The sequence below is a fragment of the Carcharhinus amblyrhynchos genome, chromosome X (assembly GCF_965287045.1).
Source record: "Carcharhinus amblyrhynchos chromosome X, sCarAmb.v2.hapA, whole genome shotgun sequence".
NCBI lineage: Eukaryota > Metazoa > Chordata > Chondrichthyes > Carcharhiniformes > Carcharhinidae > Carcharhinus > Carcharhinus amblyrhynchos.
In genome coordinates, this window is record NC_137359.1 from 11555708 (window position 1) to 11580626 (window position 24919).

At 41.9% G+C, this 24919-nt stretch overlaps 1 protein-coding gene across 2 annotated transcripts in view; it reads left to right on the forward strand.

Annotated features, from left to right (window-relative positions):
* ikzf4 (IKAROS family zinc finger 4) overlaps positions 1–24919 on the forward strand; it is a 209904-nt gene that overhangs the window by 142093 nt on the left and 42892 nt on the right. For both annotated transcript variants that reach the window (XM_080218119.1, XM_080218120.1), the window contains one exon: positions 5502–5606. In XM_080218119.1, the coding sequence (XP_080074245.1) occupies positions 5502–5606 (105 nt within the window). The remainder of the gene's footprint in view (positions 1–5501; positions 5607–24919) is intronic.

Sequence of the window (24919 nt, forward strand, 5' to 3'; positions counted from 1 at the left end):
TGGTGCTAAAGCTTGGCAGCTGCACCTTACTGTTATTTTGCAGCTTTCTTGTTTCCATTGCTGAGGCTTTCCTGGGAATCACTTGGGCTGCTGTTTTTGTTCTGATCAAATTTCAAAATAAGGGAGAGAGTGGAGTCAATTCAACAAATGTATTAGTACACCATCTTTGTACAGAATTATGTTCTCCATTTAACAAATCCTGAATGGAACTCTGGTGATGCTGGAGGCTGCACATTTCGGTTCTGCACATGGCTCAATATCCACTTTGAGTGAATCTATGAATGGAATTGTTGAGCACTCCAGGCAATTGGTTGGGAATGGGGTGATAGGGAAAGGAGGAGGGGGGTCAGATTATTGGGCTGCTGCTGCACACTGCCATTTAGCTGATGGAAGAACACCTTTTAATTGTAGTCCAATGAAGTGCCAGCTACCCATGATTGAGCTAATGATTGGAAGAGAGAGGTGAATTTGCCTTTATTTGGATTTGTAAAATGTTTTTCCTTTCTGCCACTTGGCTGAAAAGCTTATCCTGCAGAAAACAAATCCCCTTGTAGGGAGGGGAAAAAAGGAGCTTAGAATCATAGAATCCCAGCAATGGAGAAGGAGGCCATTCAGCCCATCGAGCATGCATTGAAAACAATCCCACCCAGGCCTTATCCTCGTAACACCACGCAATACCTTGCTAGGCCTCCTGACTCTAAGGGGCAATTTAACATGGCCAATCCACCTAACCCGCACATCTTTGGACGTCATCTGCTGAAAATATTATTCACTGTTGCAATTTTGGACCATAGAGGTTCCATTGTACCATAATAATAAACTCACAGAAACATAGAAAATAGGAGCAGGAGCAGGAGTAGGCCATTCGACTCTTCAAGCGTGCTCTGCCATTCATTATGATCATGGCTGATCATCCAACCCAGTACCTGTTACTGCTGTCCCCTGCTCGCTCTCTCTCTCTCTTCCTCCTCCTCCTCTCCTCCTCCCCCCACCCACCATATCTTTTGATCCCTTTAGCCCCAAAAGCTATATCTGACTCCTTGAAAGCATACCATGTTTTGGCTACAACTGCTTTCTGTGGTACAGAATTCCACAGGCTTGCCACTCTCTGGATGAAGAAACGTTTCCTCATCTCAGTCCTATAAATCATTTACCACATATCCTCAGACTGTGACCCCGGTTTGGACTCCCCCGCCATCGGGAGCTTCCTTCCTGCATCTACTCTGTCAAGTTCTGTTAGCATTTTATAAGTTTCTATGAGATCCCCTCTTGCGCTTCTAAATTCCAGCGAATATGATCTTAACTGACTTGATCTCTCCTCTTATGTCAATCCCACCATCCCAGGAATCAATTTGGTTAACCTCAGCTGCAGGCTGCACTGGGTTAGATGATCTTTTGGAGTGTCAGTGCAGACTCGATGGGCAGAATGGCCTCATTTTGCAATGTAGAGATTCTATGGTACTATTCCATTTGTGACGTGTTGGGCCTCACTGTAATGTGTTAGGTTATCATTTGTAATATATTTGCTTGTTATGAATATTCACTGTAAAACTTCTTAAAGTTGTCCTACCTTCAAGATAAAGTCAGCAGCACAAGGCTGTTGTGATACTCAGTTCCCAGTTGTTTAAAGATGGCATACACCAGTCGGCTTTGCATAGTTATGTCTGTGGTCGGAGCTTTTCCTTGTTGAAATTTATGGCACAGGGAGGGCAGCAAGAGAATGGCATCTTGTGTAAAGGCTCAGGATTCGCAAAGCTGAGTTAGTGGGGTTGTGGGTTGTGCAGGCAAGACTGCGGAGTGGGCATAGAGAGGGAAGGACTTGGCATCCTGGCTGGGGTGGGGACAATAATCAAAGTATGAAAATGAGGGGCCTAAAGGACGTTGTCTAAATGTGTCCATTTCAGGGTGTTAGCCAGCAGAGTCCTTGAAGAACTTTGAGTTTATCTACAACATTTCAATAAGCCCCACTGACAGTGATCTCAGTCGATGTGCATTGTAAAGCATAGAAGAGAGGGCCAGCTGAGCATACAAATTCAGCCATGGCCCACAAAAGTAGTGAGTACAGTGCTGTACACAAATGTGAACATTCAATAAAGAACGACTGCAAAAACACATCATCGTTTCTTCCACAATAAAGAAATACCCTTCACTGCTTTATAACCATCAACTTGTGCCATCCATGAGGTGTGCCAGTACATTTAACTTGTCTTTTAACAAATAGCAACGATGTACACGTGAATAAAGTGGAACAAACGTAAAGTGAAATATTTACAAGTGAAATTCTAAAAACACCACTGTCTCCTGTAAGAGTCTGGCGTTAATGATATTGGAGTTGGGCAGGAAAGCTGTAGCCAAGATGAGGAGCCCTCCCTGTTTGTCAAGGAGGCTCTTTGGTAGTCCATCCAAACTGGCTCCGTTGTCAGCTAGTGGTGGATTTCACCACTGAGAACCTTCCGCCACTAGGTGATCACATGCGTCTCCCATGTACACTGCCAGTACTTTAAATTTTAATTAGAATCAAGTGAAAAGCAAAAAAAACATGACATGTGAAGTGGCACCTGCTGCTGCTTCTGCCATCAGGGACAGCAGCCGAGTGACATTATTTCTGAATTTCAGTAACTACATTTACTGAGGTTCTAATTGAACAAAACTTTGCATTTTTGATGCTAAATGAATGTCTGATGAAGCAAAATTTGGATGATGTCAACTTCTGCACGTGTAAACTCTTGTTAAAGGAAGCTTTGTTTAAGCGCTAGATTTTTGCAGGTGTTGAATTTGAAGTTGTTGCAGGATTTGGTTTAAGGCAAAAGCAGGAGGTGATTTAAGGTTACTGTTGTGCAAACAAAGTTGCTGTTGCATTGATCCAGTAGGTAGAGCAAGGTGGTTGAGATAAAGGGCCTTTTCTCTAACTATTTTCTGTATTTGTCATATTCTTGACCCCAAATGACAACTCTAGCTTCCCACCTCATTTCTGAATGTTCATTTGATGTTTGGTTGCTATCTAAACTTGGCAAGTTAAGTGAGCTGATCCTCATTTCTCTTTTGAAACTGGTGGGTCATTTAATTGAAAAATGTCCTTCAGTAGAATAAAGAATTAATAGTTAAGGAGGCACACAGGACACTTGCCTTTGTCAGTCGTGGTATAGATTATAGGAGCAGGGAAGTTATATTGGAGCTGTACAGGACTGGTTAGGCCACAGCTGAAGTACTGTGTGCAGTGTGGTAGTCTCAGTATAAGAAGGATGTGATTGCACTGGAGAGGGTACAGAGGAGATTCACCAGGATGTTGCCTGGAATGGAACATTTGAGCTAGGAAAGGAAGCTGGTTAGGTTGGGTCTATTTTCTTTAGAGCAGAGAAGGCTGAAGGGGAACCTGATTGAGGGGTATAGACAGGGTGGATAGGAAACAGCTTGTTCTCAGTTGATGGATCAATAATGAGGGAGGGGAGGTGGGGTGGGTGGTGGGGAAGGCAGGGGGGTGCGGAAGGAGGTTTAGAGGGGATTTGAGGAAAAGTTTTTTTCACCGAGGGTGGTGGGAGTCTGGAATACACTGCCTGGGAGGATAGTAGAGGTGGGAAACCTCACAACTTTAAAACATGTGGATGAGCGCCTGAAATGTTACAATATTCAAGGCTCTGGGTCAAGTGCTGGAAAGTGGGATTAGTATAGATTTAATGTTGTTTTGTCAGTGCAGACTTGATGGGTTGAAGGGCCTCTTCTGTACTGTTTGACTCTAATTGTTTTTATTCATTTGTGGGACATGGGCATCACTGGCTGGCAGGCATTTATTATCCATCCCTAGTTGCCCCTTGAGAAGGTGGTAGTGAACTGCCTTTTTTGAAACGCTGCAGTCCATGTGCTGTGGGTTGACCCACAATGCCATTAGGGAGGGAATTCCAGGATTTTGACCCAGTGACTGCGAAGGAACCACAATATATTTCCAAGTCAGAATGATCAGTGACTTGGAGGGGAACTTGCAGGTGATGGTGTTCCTATGTATCTGCTGTCCTTGTCCTTTTAAGATGGAAGTGGTCATGGGTTTGGAAGGTGCTGTCTAGGGATCTTTAGTGAAATGCTGCAGTGTGTCTTGTAGATAGTACACTCTGCTAGTGAGCCTCAGTGTTGGAGGGACTGGATGTTTGCAGATGTGCCAATCAAGCAGGTTGCTTTGTCCTAGATGGTGTTGAGCTTCTTGAATGTTGTTGGAGCTGCACCCACCCAGGCAAGTGGGGAGTATTCCATTACACCCCTGACTTGTGCTTTGCAGACGGTGGATGGGGAGTCAGGAAGCGAGTTACTCACCACAGTATTCCTAGCATTGTGTTTATGTGATGAATCCAGTTGACTATGGACTATGTCTTTATGTTTAAAATAAAATTTATTGAACCATTGTGTTGGAGATCTTTGAAAAACTGGAAAGGAAAATAACTTTCTAGTTTGGCTGCTTTATTGTAGCTGTTGATTTTGTGGTGACGGCAAGTGGTGATGATTTTGAGGTGTGTGCTAGATAGCAGCTAATTTATAATCGATGCCATTTCCCATCCTTCATGGATTTAAAGGTCCCAAGTCATATTAAGTTGCATATAAAACAAGCCGGAGCAGGCGTAGACCTCAAGCCTGTTCTGCGACTTAAGATCATGGTGGATCCAATTGTGCTCTCAAATCTGCTTTCCTATCTACCCTGTAATACCAATATATGAAATAGGAGCAGGAGTAGACCATTCAGCTTGTTTACAAAAGCACAGGAATTTCAGTACATTAACATGTTGTCCATGTTCAGTTGATTGCCAAGTACGTGCAATCAAATTGTAATAAGCATTGGGCAAAGTTTAATACTATACGTATGATCAGTATTTTTGTATGGAGCTGAGCAGAATGATTGGTTTGCAAGATTTGTACTTCCATCCAATAAATTGGTAGAATCTAAATAAGTGGAAAAACCTATTACAAGCAGCTATTAATGAGTGAAAGATTAGCCACCTAATATGCTGCAGTGGAATTAGCCAATGCATTACTATATATCAAGTGAACTGAGTGTTAAGATCCTGAATTATGTTAAGTCTTGATCAGTATTCTGTATCTGAGTCTTGAGCGTGTATCTGATATTCTACACTGGTACTGTAAAATGAGAGTGATTGAAAAGTACTTGGTAAATGGATCAGTTATTATCTGGAATTAACTGACTTTTGCAGAGATGACATTGACCCCAAATCTGAGAGCTGCTATTTAATTTTGAAAATGTATTGCAGTTGTATTTTGTGTAACAATCTGACATGCTGTATATGTTGTTGAGTCCTTAGAATTGGAACTTGATTTGAACTATTTTTGATCAGTTTCTGAAAATTTATGCTATTGATTTATATTGCATATTGCTGTGGAAATTCCAGTCATTTGTATCCTTGACTCTTCCACGGTCCAATATCAAAAAAATTGAAAGAGTTTCCAACAGTAAATTACTGATTTTTTTTTTCAACAATAAAAATCCTTTTCTTTTTGTACAGGAAGCGGTGACTCTTCAATGGACAAAGAGTTCTCTGGGGCAATGGTGGGTCCCACTGTGAGCACACCCAACAGTCAACACTCTTCACCCAGCCGTTCTCTGAGTGGTACGTATTTTCTTCTAGATTTGTGCATTTGTTTGACTCTGACCAGTTATCCGAATGCAAGCTAGAATTGAAAGTGGATAGAGAAATGGGTTGTCAATTAGTTTTTCTAACATGAACACATTTCTGATTTGGTAACAAAAATAATTTGCAAATCTTTGAGAATTTTCATTGAAATTAAGCGTTGAATTCCAACAGGCGGTAACAGTTGGTGTTTGTTCAATTTCTAGTAATTGTACCAAAATCTGCAATTCTGAGAATACATCTTGTGTTTTCTGCAAGTTTTTTGTTTTACTTTTTTAAATTTAAAAATTATTTGCGGGTAGAGACAATACTGGGATAGTTATGACTCTCCCATTCTCCTGCTCCTGGTATGACTGTTAGGTTTTTTTTGTCAATTTAAAGAGGACGTGCTTTGTCAATTCTGTGGGAGTCCCACTTGCGTTTTCAGATTGTAAAGAATTAGTCGGACATGTTTTCATAGGCAATACAAAGAACAAGATAAGTTTATATATACATACATGCATGCATGAGCATTTGCACACACATATGCAACTTCTAAGTGGATGAGCAGTTAGGATTTGTTTAAAATGCCCTGAAGCAAGACATTAAAACTTGTCTTGATTGTTTTCTTTATGGAATGTTAGCGTAGACTGTGAATGCATTTGATATTTGTACTGGTGGTCCTATTTAAGAAATAGGAGCAGTAGATGATTAGTTAACACTTAGGATTGTGACATAGAATGCACATTATTGATAGCAGAAACTGGAGAGCGATTACAGATCATTTGATGGCCATGTTTCACCAATTTCAAATCATGATATTGGTGCTTGTTCTTTCTGCCTCACCGTTTAATAAATGTTGTCTCCTTGCTGTTTTGACATGTGTTTTATCTACATGTTTTAACAATAGGACATGGTGGGCCTGAATATGCTGGATTGGCATTCTCGTGGGGTGCTCCATGGGTTGCATTTTTGCCTCACTCAACTCAAAAAATTTAATGCAAATCACACATTGCCAGTCAATAACCGGCTAGGTTGGGATCTCGAGATCCGGGGACAATACTTGCCTGCCTGTGTTCTCCACAATGATGCAAATACTTCTGAAATTCAGCATGCAAGGTTGCCTTGCCTGCATTTTAAAACATAGAAACTAGTTTAACATTTCTGAGATGATGTTGGATGTTCTGTACCTCAATAATTGGACAGTAGGCAGATTTAGTGCTTGTTTTTCATGCACTGTGATTTATTCTACTTCCTTTTCATGGGCATCATTTTCGAATTTCTCCGGTTCTATGTTGTGTACCCAGTCTCTGCACCCACAATTTCCTGATTATCACTGTGGATCTTTTACACACAGCTCTACTGAATTAAGGTTATGGTGGAATGTACCCTATGTGTTGCCTTCTTGACCGTAAAGTGCGAAACCTGCCTCCGCTCTGGTGGTGAAATTGGAGATCCGTATAGATAGGATAAAGAGAGCCCAATTTGGCAACATAACTGTTTGAACCTGGCAGAGGGGGTAGCCATTCAATGATCTGAACTAAATAAGCACCAGTGTAAAGTGCCAAAAATTACTCCTGTTTCACTATTAGCAGGTGAATCTTTTGCATAATAATAAAAAGCAAGAACTGTACAGTACATTCAAGAACCTAACCAACAAGATAGCCTAATATGCCACATGAATTTTCACCTTGTCTCACTGTTGTGCTTCACGAGTTTTGAATATGTTCTCCAAATTGTTAGCCCGAAGACATCTTTTTGGAATTACAGAAGTTGGGAGGTAAAGCAAGTCTAAAATATTTCAATGCTCCATGTGTTTTCACATTTCACAATTAGATGGATTAATATCTTAACTGTATTTTAAAGACACAGTTGGACTATCAAAAGATACTAAATTTATCTGATCGTGAAGCGTGGGAAGACAGAAATTGAATGCACGGTGATTGAATCTCAACATTTGAAAACCATAATAAGGCATCAAATCTTTTGTAATGAGGCAATTGAGTTGCGTAGGAAATGAAAATTGCAGGAGTTTTTGTGACACCCAAGACCTGATCTGTAACCATGGGTTCTCTCTTTCTCTCCTTATCGTGCGTGTGTGTGTGTGTGTGGTAGCCATTTATTGTTATAACTGCACCTCTTTCTTCCGTTGTAAAGATCTCAAATTTTGAGGACAGCTGTAACGTATTGGAAGCAGTTCCTCTGTATCAGAGAAAGCCAAGACGGGTTGTCAATTTGAAATAATGATGAAGAGAATAGGGAAGTTCAGAGAAATCTCCTCTTGTTAGAGGGTTGCTGAAGCATGAAATGCATTGTCACAGGAAATAGCTGTGATAAAGCTATTGGGCACAATCTTAATTGCCATTCAGGCTCCCATTGCAGCGAGGTCGTAGAATTTAGTGGCCAGCCAAATCTGGGAAAATCCCGCCAACGTGAGCAGTGATAAGATTCTGGCTTTTAGGGGAAAATCAGATAATTATTTGAAGTATAGGGTCATGGAGAGAGAATAGGGAAGTGAGATTATATTTCAATTGTGCTAGCAGAAAGCCAGCTTAGCCACACTGGGCCAAATGGCCACATTGTGCTGTACACTTCTATTGTTTTAGAAAGAAGTTGACCTAATTTACTTGTGGTTCTGAACATTGTCCAGACATATACAATGCAGTGTTTTCCCAGCTTTACACTAATGGAGGCTTAACTGATTTCTTATCAGAAGCAGTAAACCTCTCGATAACAAAACCTAGAGCACATAATTTATTGCAAGAAACTGTTGTGTATAATAATCAAAAATGCACCTGAGGATGTATTTGACACTTCTCAACCATCTTACAAGAATAAAATGCATTTTTAAATGCTCTCGACATGGGTAGACATGGAACTGGTCACATTTGCTCTGTTTTCTTCAAGCAGCTTGGAAAGCTGATTGGGTGGCTGCCCTATTGGCTGCAACTCTATGGTTCAATATCCAAATTTCTGTGCTGTTGGGACTAAGTCCATCCCAGATTTTGGTTTATTCGCTGGTGGAACAGGCAGCTCGTGTGGATCTTTGATTCCCCTTTTCTGTCACGTTGTTTACACAGAAGTTACTGTTATACATTGAAAGGATGGGAACATCATTCTGGTCAATGAAAACCCAGTAGCCCAGTCTAATCCTGGAGATTTGGAGTAAAATGTTGATGTCTTGACAGGTAGTTCATTAGACAGACTTTGATATAGAAGGAAAAAACTTGCACTCTTTTGTGAAAAGAGTGCTAGCGCTGGCTGTTTGTTTTCTCGTGACATGAAAGTCAGACAATCAGATATTTGCTTCTTGTCAAGCATTCAATGAATCCCTGGAAATGCAAACATGTGTATACCAGGACATATGCTAGGAGAGAGTATTCTGAATTTATGTTCTATAGTCGGGGGTTCCGGTTCATTTCTGTTGCAACGTCTTCTGAGATCAGCTGATTTAGCATTGACCAGGAATTCAACTTATTTATTGATTACCTTTACCAGCTGAAGCACTAAGATAGTGTGTGCCCACAACTTTCACTGATTCCACCCTCTGGAATCTACCCAAGAATGGCCTCTTTATTGCCGTGCTTACTCTATTCCGGATCAGTGTCCAGGTCTCCCAAGAGGAAAATGTCTGGTTTTTAGCCAGATTTTGGTTAATGTCTGTAAAACATTGTCATTCCATTAACAGGAACTGTAAAATGTCATGGCCAATCTGGTGAAGTAAACTGAGATTGAGGCAAAAATTGAGAATTCTGTTTTTAAGTCTTGGATGATTTTCTTTTGCATCCTGTTTGTGCTGCCACTGACTTTCATCTGCTTCCACTTACACGTTGCACTTGAATTTCTGCTCCTTGTATGGAAGTATGGAAGCCAGTGTCTTGGCTGTGTTAGCTTTTCTTCTGGCATGTTTGCCATGTTACCTTAATCCAAACTATTAAAAGGTTAGATAATGAGTAATATTTCAAACTACCAATAAACCATTTTTCTTGCAAACTGATCCAACTGTGGATTCCGTATTCAGTTCACACCCTATATTGAGTTGACTCATCTCAGTCAGGTTGCCACCAAGTGTTCCTACAATTGGTCACCAAAGCCTCAAGGGGGTCATTTTTTTTAAATGCCTGTTCTGACTTTTGGATCTTGTCGGAACTTCTAAGGGGAGGAAGGGAGCAGAGAATAGTTAGATTGAATGGAGGTCTGGTGCTGGATGTTTAACCACTATCTCCTATTTTCTACACAAGTGCATCAACTTTGTAACAAAAGAAATGTGGACCAACCTTGCATACACTGAAATTACACCTTCCCAATGAGCTTTTCTGCCCATTGGGAGGTTTTGGGTATTTGATGCCTTTTGCTTTTGTTATTATGAAGTGTAAGTCCACATGGGCATTTGTTCTTGCTGTTTTAATATGCACTGGAGTTTTTCATGACAGAAGTGAGCCTTGGGATTTTAAAGCCTTTGTTGCCTTTATGAATATTTTTCTTATCTGTTCTGTTTGATTAAAGAGCAGAGTATGCCATCAAGATACAAGTATCATAACTTGTCACTCTAAAGAATGATGTATTGGAACATTTGAGTACAGCATGAGGTTTGATTCTGTATGCATAAAATAGTTGCAAACCAAGTCCTATAAGAAGCCTTATCAGGTCTGTAGGACATTGCAAGTAGTATCAGGGCCTTGCAAGATAGATTAGCGGAATAGTCACTCCTTAGTCTTTGCTCACTGAAAATCTAACCCTGGAAAAGGAAGGAGGGAAGGTAAAAAGAACAGTTAAAACTACGATTCATCTTAGGCTTGGGTTCAAACTGTTACATATTACTATCAGGATGGCAGACCCAAATTTGGATGAAGAGGTCTTGCTGGAGTTGGGTGGATGTTTTCCATCAGGAGCATCTCTGAAGGGCATGGACGGTATTGGAATGGTTTACGTTGGAGGGAAAGAGATAAAGGGAGGAATGTTGACCTGTGTGGAGTGACTGTACCTTTCTGGCTTTACCTGATATACTCTTGAAATTTTGGTCATGAGTTTTGTGTAATAGATTTCATTCGTAAATTGCTTATGGTGTGTATTTATGACTAGCACTGTTCCCATTGCATTTGGCATGTTTTTAACTTACAGGATGTGGGCATTGTTGGCTGGCCAGTAGTTATTGCCCATCTCCAGTTGTCCTTGAGAAGGTGGTGGTGAGCTGCTTTCTTGAACTGTTGCCATCCGAGGTGTAGCTACACCTGCAGTGCTGTTGGGGAGGGAGCTCCAGGACTTGGACCCAGTGACGTTTAAAGAACGATGATGCATTTTCAAGTCAAGATAGAGAGTAATTTGGAGGAAAACCTCCAGATGGTGGTGTTCCCCGTGCATCTGCTGCCCTTGCCCTTCTCGTTGATAGTGGTCATGGATTTGGAAGGTGCTGCCTAAGGAGCCTTGGTGAATTCCTGCAGTACACCTTGTAGATGGGAACATTGCTGCCACTGTTTTAGCGGTGGAGGCATTGAATGTGTTTGGAAGGGGTACAAACAAGCTTTGTCCTGGATGGTGTTGAACTGCTTCAGCGTTGTTGGAGCTGCACTCATCCAGGCAAACGAGGAGTCTTCCATCACACTTTTGACATGTGCCTTCTAGATGGTGGACAGACTTTGGGGAGTCAGGAGATGAGTTGCTCATTGCTGGAATCCTAGTCTCTGACCTCATGTAGCCACAATATTTATATAGCTAGTTCAGTTTCTGATTCATGGTAATCCCCAGGATGTTGATCGTGGGGAATTCAATTATGATAATGCCTTTCAATATCAAGAGGCAATGATTAGATCTGATAATATGGCAGTAAGAATCCTCCAGTAGCAAGCAATAATAAACAAAAAAAAGCTTTCCAAAGACTCAATAAAGATCCTTTGTTACACAACTAATCAGCATGGTTTTGTAGCGGGTAGGTCGTGCCTTACTAACCTTATTGAGTTTTTTGAGAAGGTGACCAAAGAGGTGGATGGGGGTAAGGCAGTTGACGTGGTATACATGGATTTTAGTAAGGCGTTCGATAAGGTTCACCATGGTAGGCTTCTGCAGAAAATGCAGATGTATGGGATTGTGGGTAATCTAGGAAGTTGGATCAGGAATTGGCTATCAGATAGGAGACAGAGGGTGGTGGTGGATGGTAAATATTCATCATGGAGTACAGTTACGAGTGGTGTGCCTCAGGGATCTGTTTTGGGGCCACTGTTGTTTGTAATTTTTATTAATGATCTGGATGAGGGTATAGTTGGGTGGATTAGTAAATTTGCTGATGACACCAAAGTTGGAGGTGTGGTAGATTGTGAGGAAGGGTGTCATAGTCTGCAGGGAGACTTAGATAGGTTGCAGAGCTGGGCCGAGAGGTGGCGGATGGAATTTAATGCGGAGAAGTGTGAGGTAATTCACTTTGGTAGGAGCAACAGATGTGTCGAGTATAGGGCTAACGGGAGGACTTTGAATAGTGTGGATGAACAGAGGGATCTAGGTGTGTGCGTACATAGATCCCTGAAAGTTGGGAATCAAGTAGATAAGGTTGTCAAGAAGGCGTACGGTGTCTTGGCGTTTATTGGTAGGGGGATTGAATTTAGGAGTCGCAGTGTAATGTTGCAACTGTACACTACTCTAGTGCGGCCGCACTTGGAGTACTGTGTGCAGTTCTGGTCCCCGCATTACAAGAAGGATGTGGAGGCGTTGGAGAGGGTGCAGAGGAGGTTTACTAGGATGTTGCCTGGTATGGTGGGGAGGTCCTATGAGGAGAGACTGAGGGATCTAGGGTTGTTTTCGTTGGAAAGAAGGCGGCTAAGAGGGGATCTTATTGAAACATATAAGATGATTAGAGGTTTAGATAGGGTGGATAGTGATAGCCTTTTTCCTCGGATGGAGAAAGCTAGCACGAGGGGGCATGGCTTTAAATTAAGGGGGGGTAGCTACAGGACGGATGTCAGGGGTAGGTTCTTTACCCAGCGGGTGGTGAGGGATTGGAATGCCCTGCCTGCTGCAGTTGTAAATGTGTCTAGTTTGGGGGCGTTTAAGAGATCTCTGGATAGGTTTATGGACGAAAAGGGATTGGTATAGGCTAGTGGGTCATTGTTTTTGTAACTGGTCGGCGCAACATCGTGGGCCGAAGGGCCTGTTCTGCGCTGTAATGTTCTATGTTCTATGTTCTATGTTCTATATGTGCTTCATCTCACTCTCTCTCACTCTCTCTCTCACACACACAGACACAGACACAGACACACACACACACCGCGTGCCCCCCCAAATCCCCACTGCTTCCTATTTCTACCAGGTTAGCTGAGCACCACAGCATGTTGCCATTGGTTACACTGAAACAAGATCCTCTCTTGTTCGAGATAGTCATTGTTTGGCACTTGTATGGCATGCATGTTATTTGCCACTTGTCAACCATGCCTGGATATTGTCCAGGTGTCAGAGTCGCCACGAATGATGCTGAACATTGTGCAATCACCAGTGAACATCCTCACTTCTGGCCTTATGATGGAGAGAAGTTCATTTGAAGCAGCTGAAGATGGTTGGGCCTCGGACGCTACCCTGAGGACCTCCAACAATGATGTCTGGAACTGAGATGTTTGACCTTCAGCCACTGCAACCGTCTTCTTTTGTGCCAGGTATGACTTCAATTATTGGAGGATTTTCCCCCTGATTCCCATTGATTCCACTTTCGCTAGGGTTCCTTGATACCATACTTGGTCAAATGCTGTCTTAATGTCAAGGGCATTTACTCACCTCACCTCTGGAGTTTAGCTCTTTTGTCATGTTTAGACTAAGGCTGTAATGAGGTCAGGAGCTGAGTGACCCTGGTGGATCCCAAAATGAGTGAGCAGGTTATTGCTGATTAAATGCCTTTTGATAGCACTTTTGATGATCCCTTCCATCACTTTACTAATGATTGAGTGTAGACTGATGGGTAAGTAATCAGCTGGGTAGAATTTGTCCTGCTTTTTGTGTAAGGACATTAATGGGTAATTTTCTACATTGCCAGGTAGATGCCAGTGTTGTAGCTGTACTGGAACAGCTTGGCTAGGGGCACACGTTCTGGTGCACAAATCTTCAGTACTGTTTCCAGGGCCCATAGCAGTATCCAGTGCCATCAGCTGTTCTTGCATTCATGTGGCGAAAAACTGCAGCAGGCGACGGTGCAGAGGGACCTCGGGGTCCTTGTGCATGAGTCGCAAAAACCCAGCCTGCAGGTGCAGCAGGTGGTCAGGAAGGCGAATGGGATGCTGGCCTTCATAGCGAGGGGGATTGAATATAAAAGTAGGGAGGTCTTGCTGCAGCTGTATAGGGCATTGGTGAGGCCGCAGCTGGAGTACTGTGTGCAGTTTTGGGCGCCGCACCTGCGCAAGGATATTTTGGCCTTGGAGGGAGTGCAGAGGAGGTTTACTAGGCTGATACCGGAGTTGAGGGGGTTGAGCTATGAGGAGAGGCTGAATAAACTAGGCTTGTACTCGTTAGAGTTTAGAAGAATGAGGGGAGATCTCATTGAGACGTATAAGATGATGAATGGGATGGATAGGATAGAGGTGGAAAGACTCTTCCCGCTCAAAAAAGACAGTAGGACTAGGGGGCACAGCCTCAAGATAAAGGGGGGGCGGTTCAGAACGGAGTTGAGGAGGAACTTCTTCACTCAAAGGGTGGTGAATCTCTGGAATTCTCTGCCCGTTGAAGTGGTGGAGGCTGCCTCGCTAAATATTTTTAAGAAGCGGGTTGATGGGTTTTTGATAAGAGAGGGGATTAAGGGTTATGGGGAGAGGGCGGGAAAGTGGAACTGAGCCACGACAGATCAGCCATGATCTTATTGAATGGCGGGGCAGGCTCGAAGGGCCAGATGGCCTACTCCTGCTCCTATTTCTTATGTTCTTATGTTCTTATGTTGCCATGTTCCTTGCCCATGTTTGACCTGGAGCCATGCAACTTCATGTTGATCCAGAGGATATGCTGGAAGTGTGTACGTCTCATCTTATTGATATGGCACATGGATTACATACAGTTCTGATTGTGCCTGTTTCTTAAAATTATGACTGTTCTGAGTATGCCGCCGCCACCAGCTATGGTCAGACTTACAGCATCAACGACAAGATTTTGATCTGGCATTTGAAGTTAGCAGCTTCCTGCCTAATTATCAGAGATTTTGTGTTTTTTCTCCTTCTACTCCTTGCCTGCTCCTCTTGAATTTTCACTTTATTTACTTTCCAGTTTTTTGTTTCTCCTTGTGAGTAATTGTCTTGTCCTTTGTCTTGGTAACTGAGGTCACTTTGCTTTCCTGATGCGCATTATAAAGTGTGGTGATTTTTTTAATTGTCTCTCTGCTGAGTTATTCTGCTCCTTTTGGCAGTAGGGAGGAATGATCATGGTAGTGGCTAAGCAGGGAGAAAAGCAACAATATTGAAGTGCTTGTGAAAGATCACGAATATGCAGAGAATACACATACACAAAAAGAGGAGGGACGGTCAGGAGTAAAGATGAAGCGTCAGCCAAGGAAAAGAAAATAGTAGTTTTTTGCAAAGAAGCAATAGCATCAGAATGTGCAATACCCACCAGAACCCTATTGATAACTTTAACATTTTTTAGGAGGTATTTTAAACATTTATGTTGCCACATTGTCAGCTATGTCTGAAATTAAAATTATAGCTGGTATCTTGAACAACTGAATTTGTTAGATATAAAATTTGCTTCCCCACAAAGCAGTGGAGACTGGGTTATTTAATTCAGGGCTGAGTTAGATTTTTGATGGATAAGGGCATAGAGGGTTATGGGGGGCAGCCAGGAAAGTGGAGTTTAGACCACTAGCAGGGCAGCCATGATCCTATCAAATGACAGAGCAGGCTCAAGAGGTTGAATGGTCTACTCTTAAGTTATGAATTCATTGAACTGATTGGTTAAAATTCTAGCTTTTCAAAAGAATTGCATTTCTATGTGGTCTGTATTTCAAAAATCAGAATAAAGTTTTTACCGATGAGCAAGCAGTGCCACTTCTACAGCAAGAAAGCTGACACTCATTCTGTCATGTAAATAGGTGCGAGTTTGTTTCAACTCAAACAAATCCCAGTCGTACAAATCCAAGCCACTCTGCTGTTTGTTTCTGAGGTTAGAAGGCTTAGGCACCTAACTCTGTCCATCTTTTTGACTGATATAGATGAAAATTATGCCTGAACAGAAACTCTCACCTGCCCAGATTGAGTTGAATTGCATGCATTAGTCATTTTATCAGACAAGTTGCCTATTTCTGAGCTTTAGAATTGATTGCTAGGACATACTGAAAGACAGTCTTTAGATGCTTTGCTGGTTGCCTCTACACTGTTCCTTCCTGTGATGTTCCAGCTATGATGAAGGACTTTGAGGGGAACCGGAGGTACCTTTCTGTTTCTCTCAAATATCATCTATTCTACTTGTAAATGCATGAGAGATTGGCTACAAAACAGTACATTCTTTTTATTGATATTTTCTTGCTTGGTCCTCCTCCAACTTGCTGCGTTAGCCATTTCTGATCTGGTTGTCATCATTCTGTGAAAGAGACCTTTCACAAAATAACTTAAAGGGTGACACTAGAAAGAAGATGGTGGGGGTAACTGCATTGCGCTTCTATTTAAGTGGCCCTCTTGGTCCAATATTGCCTCCATTGCTACTACAAATGTCACTGCACGATTGGTAGGAGGAATGTTTGCTGTGAGATGAGAAGGATTGTTGTGCATCCTGGTTACGTCTCCACCTCTGCTTTGATATTAAAATACCCTGATAAATGTCCCAGTTCATGCTGTATTTTATAAAACGTTTAGGTTTGTGTATGTGGTATTACTGATAAATGTCAGAACAAACCACAAGAATTTCAAATCTGCTTTCTTCCTCACTGATTAAAAGAATTAAGTACTGTGTGATCCACTGAAGATTTACTGCTTTCCCTTTTGTCAACCCAGTTTTGGAATACATTATGTTTGTTAAAAATGTTTTAGTTTTGGGAAAGGTCTAACTTTAGTGTGGTGTTCATACCTGTGTATATTTTAGAATTGCATATTTATTGTGTCGGTTAAAAGTACTAAGCATTTCAAATTCATTATACCTATACGTTAAGTGTTTGCTTCAGGGCTTGGAAAGGAAAAACATACAAGGCATGTTTTTATATGACCAAATGGTACTGCTAGGTTCCTTTGTTCCCCCACTTGCTAATATTTTCCCTGCCTCGCCTAAAAGTTTGGCTTCTTGATTTTCTTTTTAAAAGTTATTCGTGGGATTTAAGTGTTGCTAGTAAGGCCTATTCCTGATTGTCCTTCACATTTCCGAGAGCAGCTAAGAGCTATGGACCTGGTGTTCAGAGACCAGAGCAGGTAAGGGTGGAAGGTTTCCTTCACTGAAGGACTTTAATAAACTAGTAGGTTTTTAAGACAGTCCAGTGGACTCATGGTCACCATTACTGATTATAGCTTTTTAATTCCAGATTTATTTATTTTATTTACTGAATTTAAATTTCCCAGCAGCTGCAATGAGATTTGAACTCGTGCCTCTGGATTACTAGTCCAGTAACATAACTGCCTATGCTAGTGCATTTCCATGTTGTGGTGCAGCTTCTTTAACAGTGATTGCTCTCCAATACCTGATCAAAGTAGCCATTTAATTTAAGCTTTGATGACATGGTGTCAGGTAATAGTTCAACCGGAGGGAATGTGCCCTGCATGTTATTACTGATTTGACTTCTCCCTTGATAATGTGTAGGGATTACCAGATGGGAATAGGAGCAGCAACCTTGTTTCTCTTTACCTTGCCAATCCAACCAATTATTAATACCCTGCTTCTCTGCTTAGATGAGTCAACTAAGAAATCAAATCTGTGACCTTCCTGATCATTTTTTTAAGTTTATGGAGCTGTCAGAGAGGTGCCTATTGATGTCATAAGAATTCTTCAGTCCTTTTCATCACTGTATCCTTCTCTGGGGAATAGTCCAGCAGATTGCAAGCCTCTGCCAGTCTTATGCTTCAGGTGCCCTATGCCTTTTTCTCTTCTCTTTTGAGAAGCACTTGGCTTCAACTCAATGTCTTCTCTTAATTGCACAGCAAGATTAAGATCTTGCCATGCAGAGATTTCCATGCATGACCATTCATCACATCCACAATTCACCAGGATAACAAGGAAAGAAACTAGGTAAATTTGGGTTGTATTCCCTAAAGGTGCAGATTAAAGAATGATGTAATTCAGGTATTAACAGTAAGGGAATTGATGTGCAGATGAAAGGCTTTTCCCTCTACAGGAATTAGAGCATGAGAATGTCATAAAATTAGAATGGAAGATGAATGCTGGAGAAATATCTTAATGTGATAAATTGTGGAAATTTGGAATGCAATGCCTCAAGTTGCCTACAGATCTAACATTAAGTGTAGTTTTTGAGATGTGTGGACAGGGCAGGAAATGTGAGATTTGCACAGTTAAAGTAGCAAGTAGGCTGGGATAAGCTGAATGACCTTCCCATGTTCTTGCCACTCTATGGTGCATTGCAGTGGACCACCAGTGCATTGCAATATGCTGCCTTTTTACACTGTCACACATTCTTCTTGTATGAGCTGGTACAGTGAGCATCAGAAAATCATATGGGGTTTTGCAAGTGAGCCCAATCTTGTCCTGGCCTCATGCAAGTACACATTTTCCAACCACCTCAGAAAAGGCTAGCGATACTCGGCTGTTTGGAGTGATCCTGCTGCTACCCAGCTTGAGAGTACAGACCAGGGCCTTGACACATTCCCAGTTTAGAACATAGAACATTACAGCACAATACAGGCTCTTTGGCCCTCAAAGTTGTGCCGAGTATGTTCAATCCCAAGATCAAGCTATCCCACTCCCTATCATTCTGGTGTGCTCTATGTGCCTATCCAATAACCACTTGAAAGTTCCTAAAGTGTCCAACTCCACTATCACAGCAGGCAGTCTATTCACACCCCAGCCGCACTCTGAGCGAAGAATCTACCTCAGACATCCCTCCTATATCTCCCACCATGAACCTTTATAGTTATGCCCCCTAGTAACAGCTACATCCACCTGAGGAAATAGTCTCTGCACGTCCACTCTATCAATCCCCTCATCATCTTATAAACCTCTATTAAGTCGCTTCTCATCCTCCTCCGCTCTAAAGAGAAAAGCCCCAGCTCCCTCAACCTTTCCTCATAAGATCTACTCTCCAAACCAGGCAGCATCCTGGTAAATCTCCTCTGCACTCTCTCCAATGCTTCCACATCCTCCTTATAGTGAGGTGACCAGAACTGCAAGCAATATTCCAAATGTGGTCTCACCAACGTCCAGTATAGTTGCAGCATAACCCCACAGCTGTTGAACTCAAACCCCCTGTTAATAAATGCTAACACACTATAAGTCTTCTTCACAGCTCTATCCTCTTGAGTGGCAACCTTCAGAGATCTGTGGATATGAACCCCAAGATCTCTCTGATTTAATTTTATAACGCAAATACCCAGAAGTACTCAGGGTTGTTCACAAATTGGCACGTTTTGGTCAGAAAAAAATTGCTTGGGAATCCAAGAGGTTACAATTGGATACTCAAAATGTTGTCTTATTTTAAGTAGTCTTCATTTTGAATAAATATTTGTCTGATTCTAAAAGGGAAAATAACTTTTATGTGGAGAGCTTGTTACTGATTGTTGCATTGCTGGCTGCTGTTCACTAAAGTACATGAGGAAACAGCAATTTATTTTTAAGTGAGGGCCTGTAAAAAGGTTTTATGTTGCTGAGAAACTCAGGTTTTGGTGATTATTCAGCACATTGAAACAAAATTAAGGTGGTTATTCTGTTGCAAAGGTAGCATTTGTGCAGGACTGAGTGCAGGATAGATATGTTAAACCACCCATTATGATGGCAATGGGAAGAGATCCATAAATTGTGCTCAAGTGACTACATGGAGTGTAAATCATTAGGCTTCTCAGTATGCCGTTTTTTCCCGAGTTCAAAATTTGCTGAAAGGGAGTAGAATGCTGGAACAAAAAGCTTCCCAGGTTTGTTTCGAAAAGTAAATTAAGAAAGTGGACTTCAGGAAGTTTTCCTATTAAAATTATTTGAATTAAGTACAGGTTCTGCTGGACTAACACCTTTTAAGCTGGGGCTTATGCCACTCAACAATGCTCTTGTCCTGTTAGCGAAATTGTGTACCCAGTTTTTCAAGAGTTATCACTTCCATCTTTGTGACTGCCCACTATTATAACTGTCCCTGCCTCAGCCTAGCTGCTGAAACCCTCATCTGTAGATTTGTTTCCTCCAGACTTAACTGTAGTAATGCTCTCCTGTTGGCCCCCTGTATTCCACCCATCAAAAATTTAAGCTTATCAGAACACTGCTGCCTGAATCCTATTCCACACTAAGTTCCCTTCATGCATCACTCCAGTGCTGAATGACCTGTGTTGACTTCTGGTCTGCCAATGCCTCCAACTTAAAATTTTCTTCTTAGCGTTGTAAACCTTCACTGCCTCACTGATCTGTAACCATCTCCATCCCTATACCTTCCGAGAACCCTGTATTCCTCTAACTCTGGTCTCTTGTGCATCTCCTAGTCCATTCGCCCCACCATTTGGCAGTTGTGCCTTCTGCCACTTGGACCACTGTTCTACAAGTTTAAACTAATTTGTCAGGGGGATGGGAAAACGAGCTGTAGTCCAAAAGCCAGTGTTGAGGGTAGTGAGGTACTGAGGAAGGTATCAAGGTTGCAGGAGTGTACAGGCAGACAGGATGGTGGGTTGAAGTGTATCTACTTCAATGCAAGAAGCATCCAGAATAAGGTAGATGAACTTGGAGCGTGGATTGGTACTTGGGACAATGTTGTGGCATTACGGAGTCTTGGTTCGAACAGGGACAGGAATGATTGTTTCCGAGGTATGGATGTTTCACTAAGAGTAGGGAAGGTGGTAAAAGAGGTGGAGGAGTAGCATTGATAATCAAGGATAATTTAATGGCTGCTGAAAGGTATTTTGAGGGAGATCTGTCTACTGAGGTAATATGGGCTGAAGTTAGAAATAGGAAAGGAGCGGTCACATTGTTAGGAGTTTTCTATAGGCCCCCAAATAGTAGTAGAGATGTGGAGGAGGAAATGGCAAAGCAGATTACGGATAGGTGTGGAGGTCACAGGGTAGTTATCGTGGGTGACTTTAACTTTCCAAATATTGATTGGAACTTTTATGGGCCAAATAGTTCGGATAGGGCACTTTTTCTACAGTGTGTGCAGGAGGGTTTCCTGACGCAATATGTGGATAGGCTGACAAGACAAGAGGTGGGGCTACATTGGACTTGGTACTGGGTAATGAACCGGGCCAAGTGTTAGATTTGTTTGTGGGAGAGCACTTTGGAGATAGTGACCACGACTCGGTGTCCTTCATTATTGCAATGGAGAGGGATAGGGTCACACGGCGGGGCAGGGGTAATTATGATGCGATTAGTCAAGAATTAGGGAGCATAAGATTGGAACAGAAACTGTCAGGTAAGGGCACAAATGAAAAGTGGAGCTTGTTCAAGGAACAAACAGTGCGCGTCCTTGGTAGGTATGTCCCTATCAGGCAGGGAGGAAATGGCCGAGTGAGGGAACCATGGCTCGTAAAGGAGGTGCAATGTCTTGTCAAGAGGAAAAAGAAAGCGTATGTAAGGATGAGAAAACAAGGTTCAGTTAGGTCACTTGAGGGTTACAAGGTAGCTAGGAATGAGCTTAAAAAAAGGGCTTAGGAGAGCTAGGAGGGGGCATGAGAAGTCCTTGGTGGGTCGGATCATGAAAAACCCCAAGGCATTTACTCTTATTTCTCACATATGACGAGGGGGAGGTGAGGGCCAGTCAAGAATAATAGTGGGAACTTGTGTGTGGAGTCAGAAGAGATAGGTGAGGCATCGAATGAATGCTTTTCTTCAGTGTTCAGTCAGGAGAGGGGCCATGTTTTTTGAGGATGAGTGCATGATACAGGCTGATAGGATGGAGGAGCCAGATGTTCTGAGGGAAGATGTATTAGCAATTTTGAAAAACCTGATGCTGCCTGGTTTGGAGGGTAAGTCTTATGAGGAAAGGTTGAAGGAGCTGGGGCTTTTCTCTTTAGAGCAGAGGAGGATGAGAGGCGACTTAATAGAAGTTTATAAGATGATGAGGGGGATAGATAAAGTAGATGTTCAGAGACTATTTCCTCGGGTGAATGTAGCTGTTACTAGGGGGCATAACTATAAGGTTCATGGTGGGAGATATAGGAGGGATGTCCGAGGTAGATTCTTCACCCAGAGAGTGGCTGGGGTGTGGAATGCACTGCCTGCTGTGATAGTGGAGTTGGACACTTTAGGAACTTTCAAGTGGTTATTGGATAGGCACATGGAACACACCAGAATGATAGGGAGTGGGATAGCTTGATCTTGGGTTTGGACATAGCTCGGCACAACATCGAGGGCCGAAGGGCCTGTACTGTGCAGCACTGTTCTAGTTCTATGTTCTACACTGCCCTCTTTAATTTTCTCCACTGCACTTCATTCTCAAGATCAAAATCCCCTCTCTGATCAAACTTGGAGTCACTCCTCTTAATATCTCTTTTTTTTGGTTTGCTTACATTTCTTTGAAGAGTCTTGGGATATTTTTCTACATTAACGGCAAGCTGTTTACACTGTGGACCAAGGGGGAGAGAGCTACACATTAGTTTTGCACACGGGAGAATTCTGCAACAACGGTTGTGTTTTTAATGTTTGCCGAGGCCTCAATTTCGCCACAACTTCTGTTGCCCGTGTGCTTACGTTTTTGAGATGCTGTCCTGTCAGTGATTAATTCAGGGAGAAATTACTGACAAACAGCATTTGATACTCTGGAGCACCTCAAACAACAGAGTAAAATACAAGCTATGGAACAGGCAAAACAAAAGACATGCAATCATGTAATGCCAGCTTATGTTTCTCGGAAGTTTCTCAGTGCTTCCCTTACAATGTATCACCATGAAGTGCAAAGTTTGTTTAAGTAGTCAACTGATGCAGTGAGTTGTGCCAACCTTTTGGCTAAGATCAAGTGTAGTATCAATGTGCTGTGCTTGGTTGAAGTCATTAGGTTACATTTCAGCTTCATTTGAAGCAATTTTTAAAAGCAGCATCTCGGTCTTTTGGCTAAGATGCAAATGAGATTAAGCCTTGGAGGATTGCCCACTCCAATCAACTTGGATCATGTAGATCAAGCCCAAGACAGAAGGTGAGTGCTCTGTCTTGTCAGCTTGAATCAGGAATGTCTCAACTTGTTGAGACTCTGAATTGGACTTGATTGGATTGAATTGGGATAAAAACAAAAAACTAGCCACAATGAAACAAATGCCAAATTAATATGTTATGGTTGAGCGAGCAGTGTTAACTGGGACACCTGTCAAATGTCCTAGTTTTTGAGCATCAGCATGAAATCCTTAATGTCCACCTGAGCCACTGGAGCCAGCACATAGGACTTCAGTTCAACATTTCATCCAAAGACTCTTGCATCGGCACGCAACACTTTCTTAATACTGCGCTGATTGTCACCCTAGCTCACATACACAAGTCCTGCAGTGGGATTAAATCCACAGCCTTTGAAATCGAAGATAAAATGCTACAACCAAGCCAAGCTAACATAAGTTATGGATCTCAATTTTGGGGAAACGAATAAGCCTACCTGACATGGTGGAAGGTTTGGCCTTCCTTGTAATATTATATACTGGATTAAGGCATGCAAAGGAATATACAAAGAACACAAAAACAGTGCTGGAAAAACTCAGCAGGTTTGGCAGCATCTGTGGAGAGAGCGTTTCAAGTCCAGTTTGACTCTTTGTATCTGAAGAAGTCATATTGGACTTGGAACAACTCAATTTCTCTCTCCTCATTTTCTGCCAGACCTGTTGCATTTTACCAGCGCTTTTTGATTTCAGATCTCCAGCACCTTCAGTATTTTGCTTTTATTATTATGCAAAGCGCACATTTTAGTTTTATGAACTTCCACTATGTGCGAAAAGGAATGATCAGCCATGATTCCTTCCTATGGCTCCATTTAAGATTCAATAGCTGAATTCAGTCATAGGATTAGCAATGTGTAATGCCTACCCTAAAAGGATGAAGTGTGGAAATTTTGACTGAAAGACATACAGGCGGCTAAATAACAAAAAAAAACTTAGCAGTAAATTGAAACAAAATTGACATTGGTAGGACTTGGTAGGACCACCTTGTAGTGAAATAGTTTATACTGTATGTGAAGACATAAAGTATAGATTTGATGAAACTAATGAAACCTGAACTAATCATAGATTTCTTTATTTGCAAATTTACTGAAAAGTGCACATCGCCCTTCGTTACTAGATTTGAATACATTTGCTCCATGTATGGCAAACTTATTTTTCATACCATGGCTGGTTGCAAGTTCTTTCACAATTTAGCTAACTTCTGCATCTGATAACTTTTTCATGTTGAAGTTTGTTAAAGCAGCTTTAGTTGGTGTGTTTTGATCAGTTTTAAATTAATTCCACAAATGTGGAGCATAATTGAATTTGTCCTTTTCCTTTTTTTCCTCCTCGCTCTCTGTCTATCTTCATTTTTCCCTCCCTCCATCTTGTTTATAAAGATGCTACAAGGTACCAGTGTGACTTGAGGAAAGAAAGAAAAAACTTGGACTTCTGATGGGGCTTGAGAGGTGATCTCAGAGGTGCATGAGAGAATAATTGATGTGAAAATGGAAAATCTAGAAAATTACATTAATGCAATTGAAAAGACAAGGGAACACTGGCTCAGACGAGTGAAAGGCAAGTTTAGGATTAATATTAGGAGGTTCCTCATGGTGATCAATATATGGATGGAATCCCAGATAAAGAAGTGAGAGAAAAGTCACGGAACTATTTTAGACCTTGTTGTTTGTCCATCGTCATTGATGAGGACCTCGACACCATTAGTCATTTTGAGGCTGGTTGCGGTGTGTCCGAAGATGACTGATCAGGCCAATTTGGGCACAAAATGTCCTGGCACATATTGGACAGACTTGTGTAGACACTGTAGTTGTTGCACTGGTGGCTCTGGACTTGCGTAGCTCGTGCTTAAGTTGTGCTTCAGCAATACACCTTGCTTCGTGAGCTTGACAGCTTTTGTGGATGAGGCAGCGCCAGATAGGGCGGTTTTGTGCCAGCATTTCCCAGGTCGTCGTGAATTTTAGACCTAATTTGATGCTGCAGTTGGGGTCAATTGGCCATTGTACAAGAATAAGTTACAATGAGCTGAAAGTTTTTCCTCACCTACAATTACCCTGATTTTAAAACCAGGTAACTTTTAAGTTTGCCTTAGGAATTGTGATG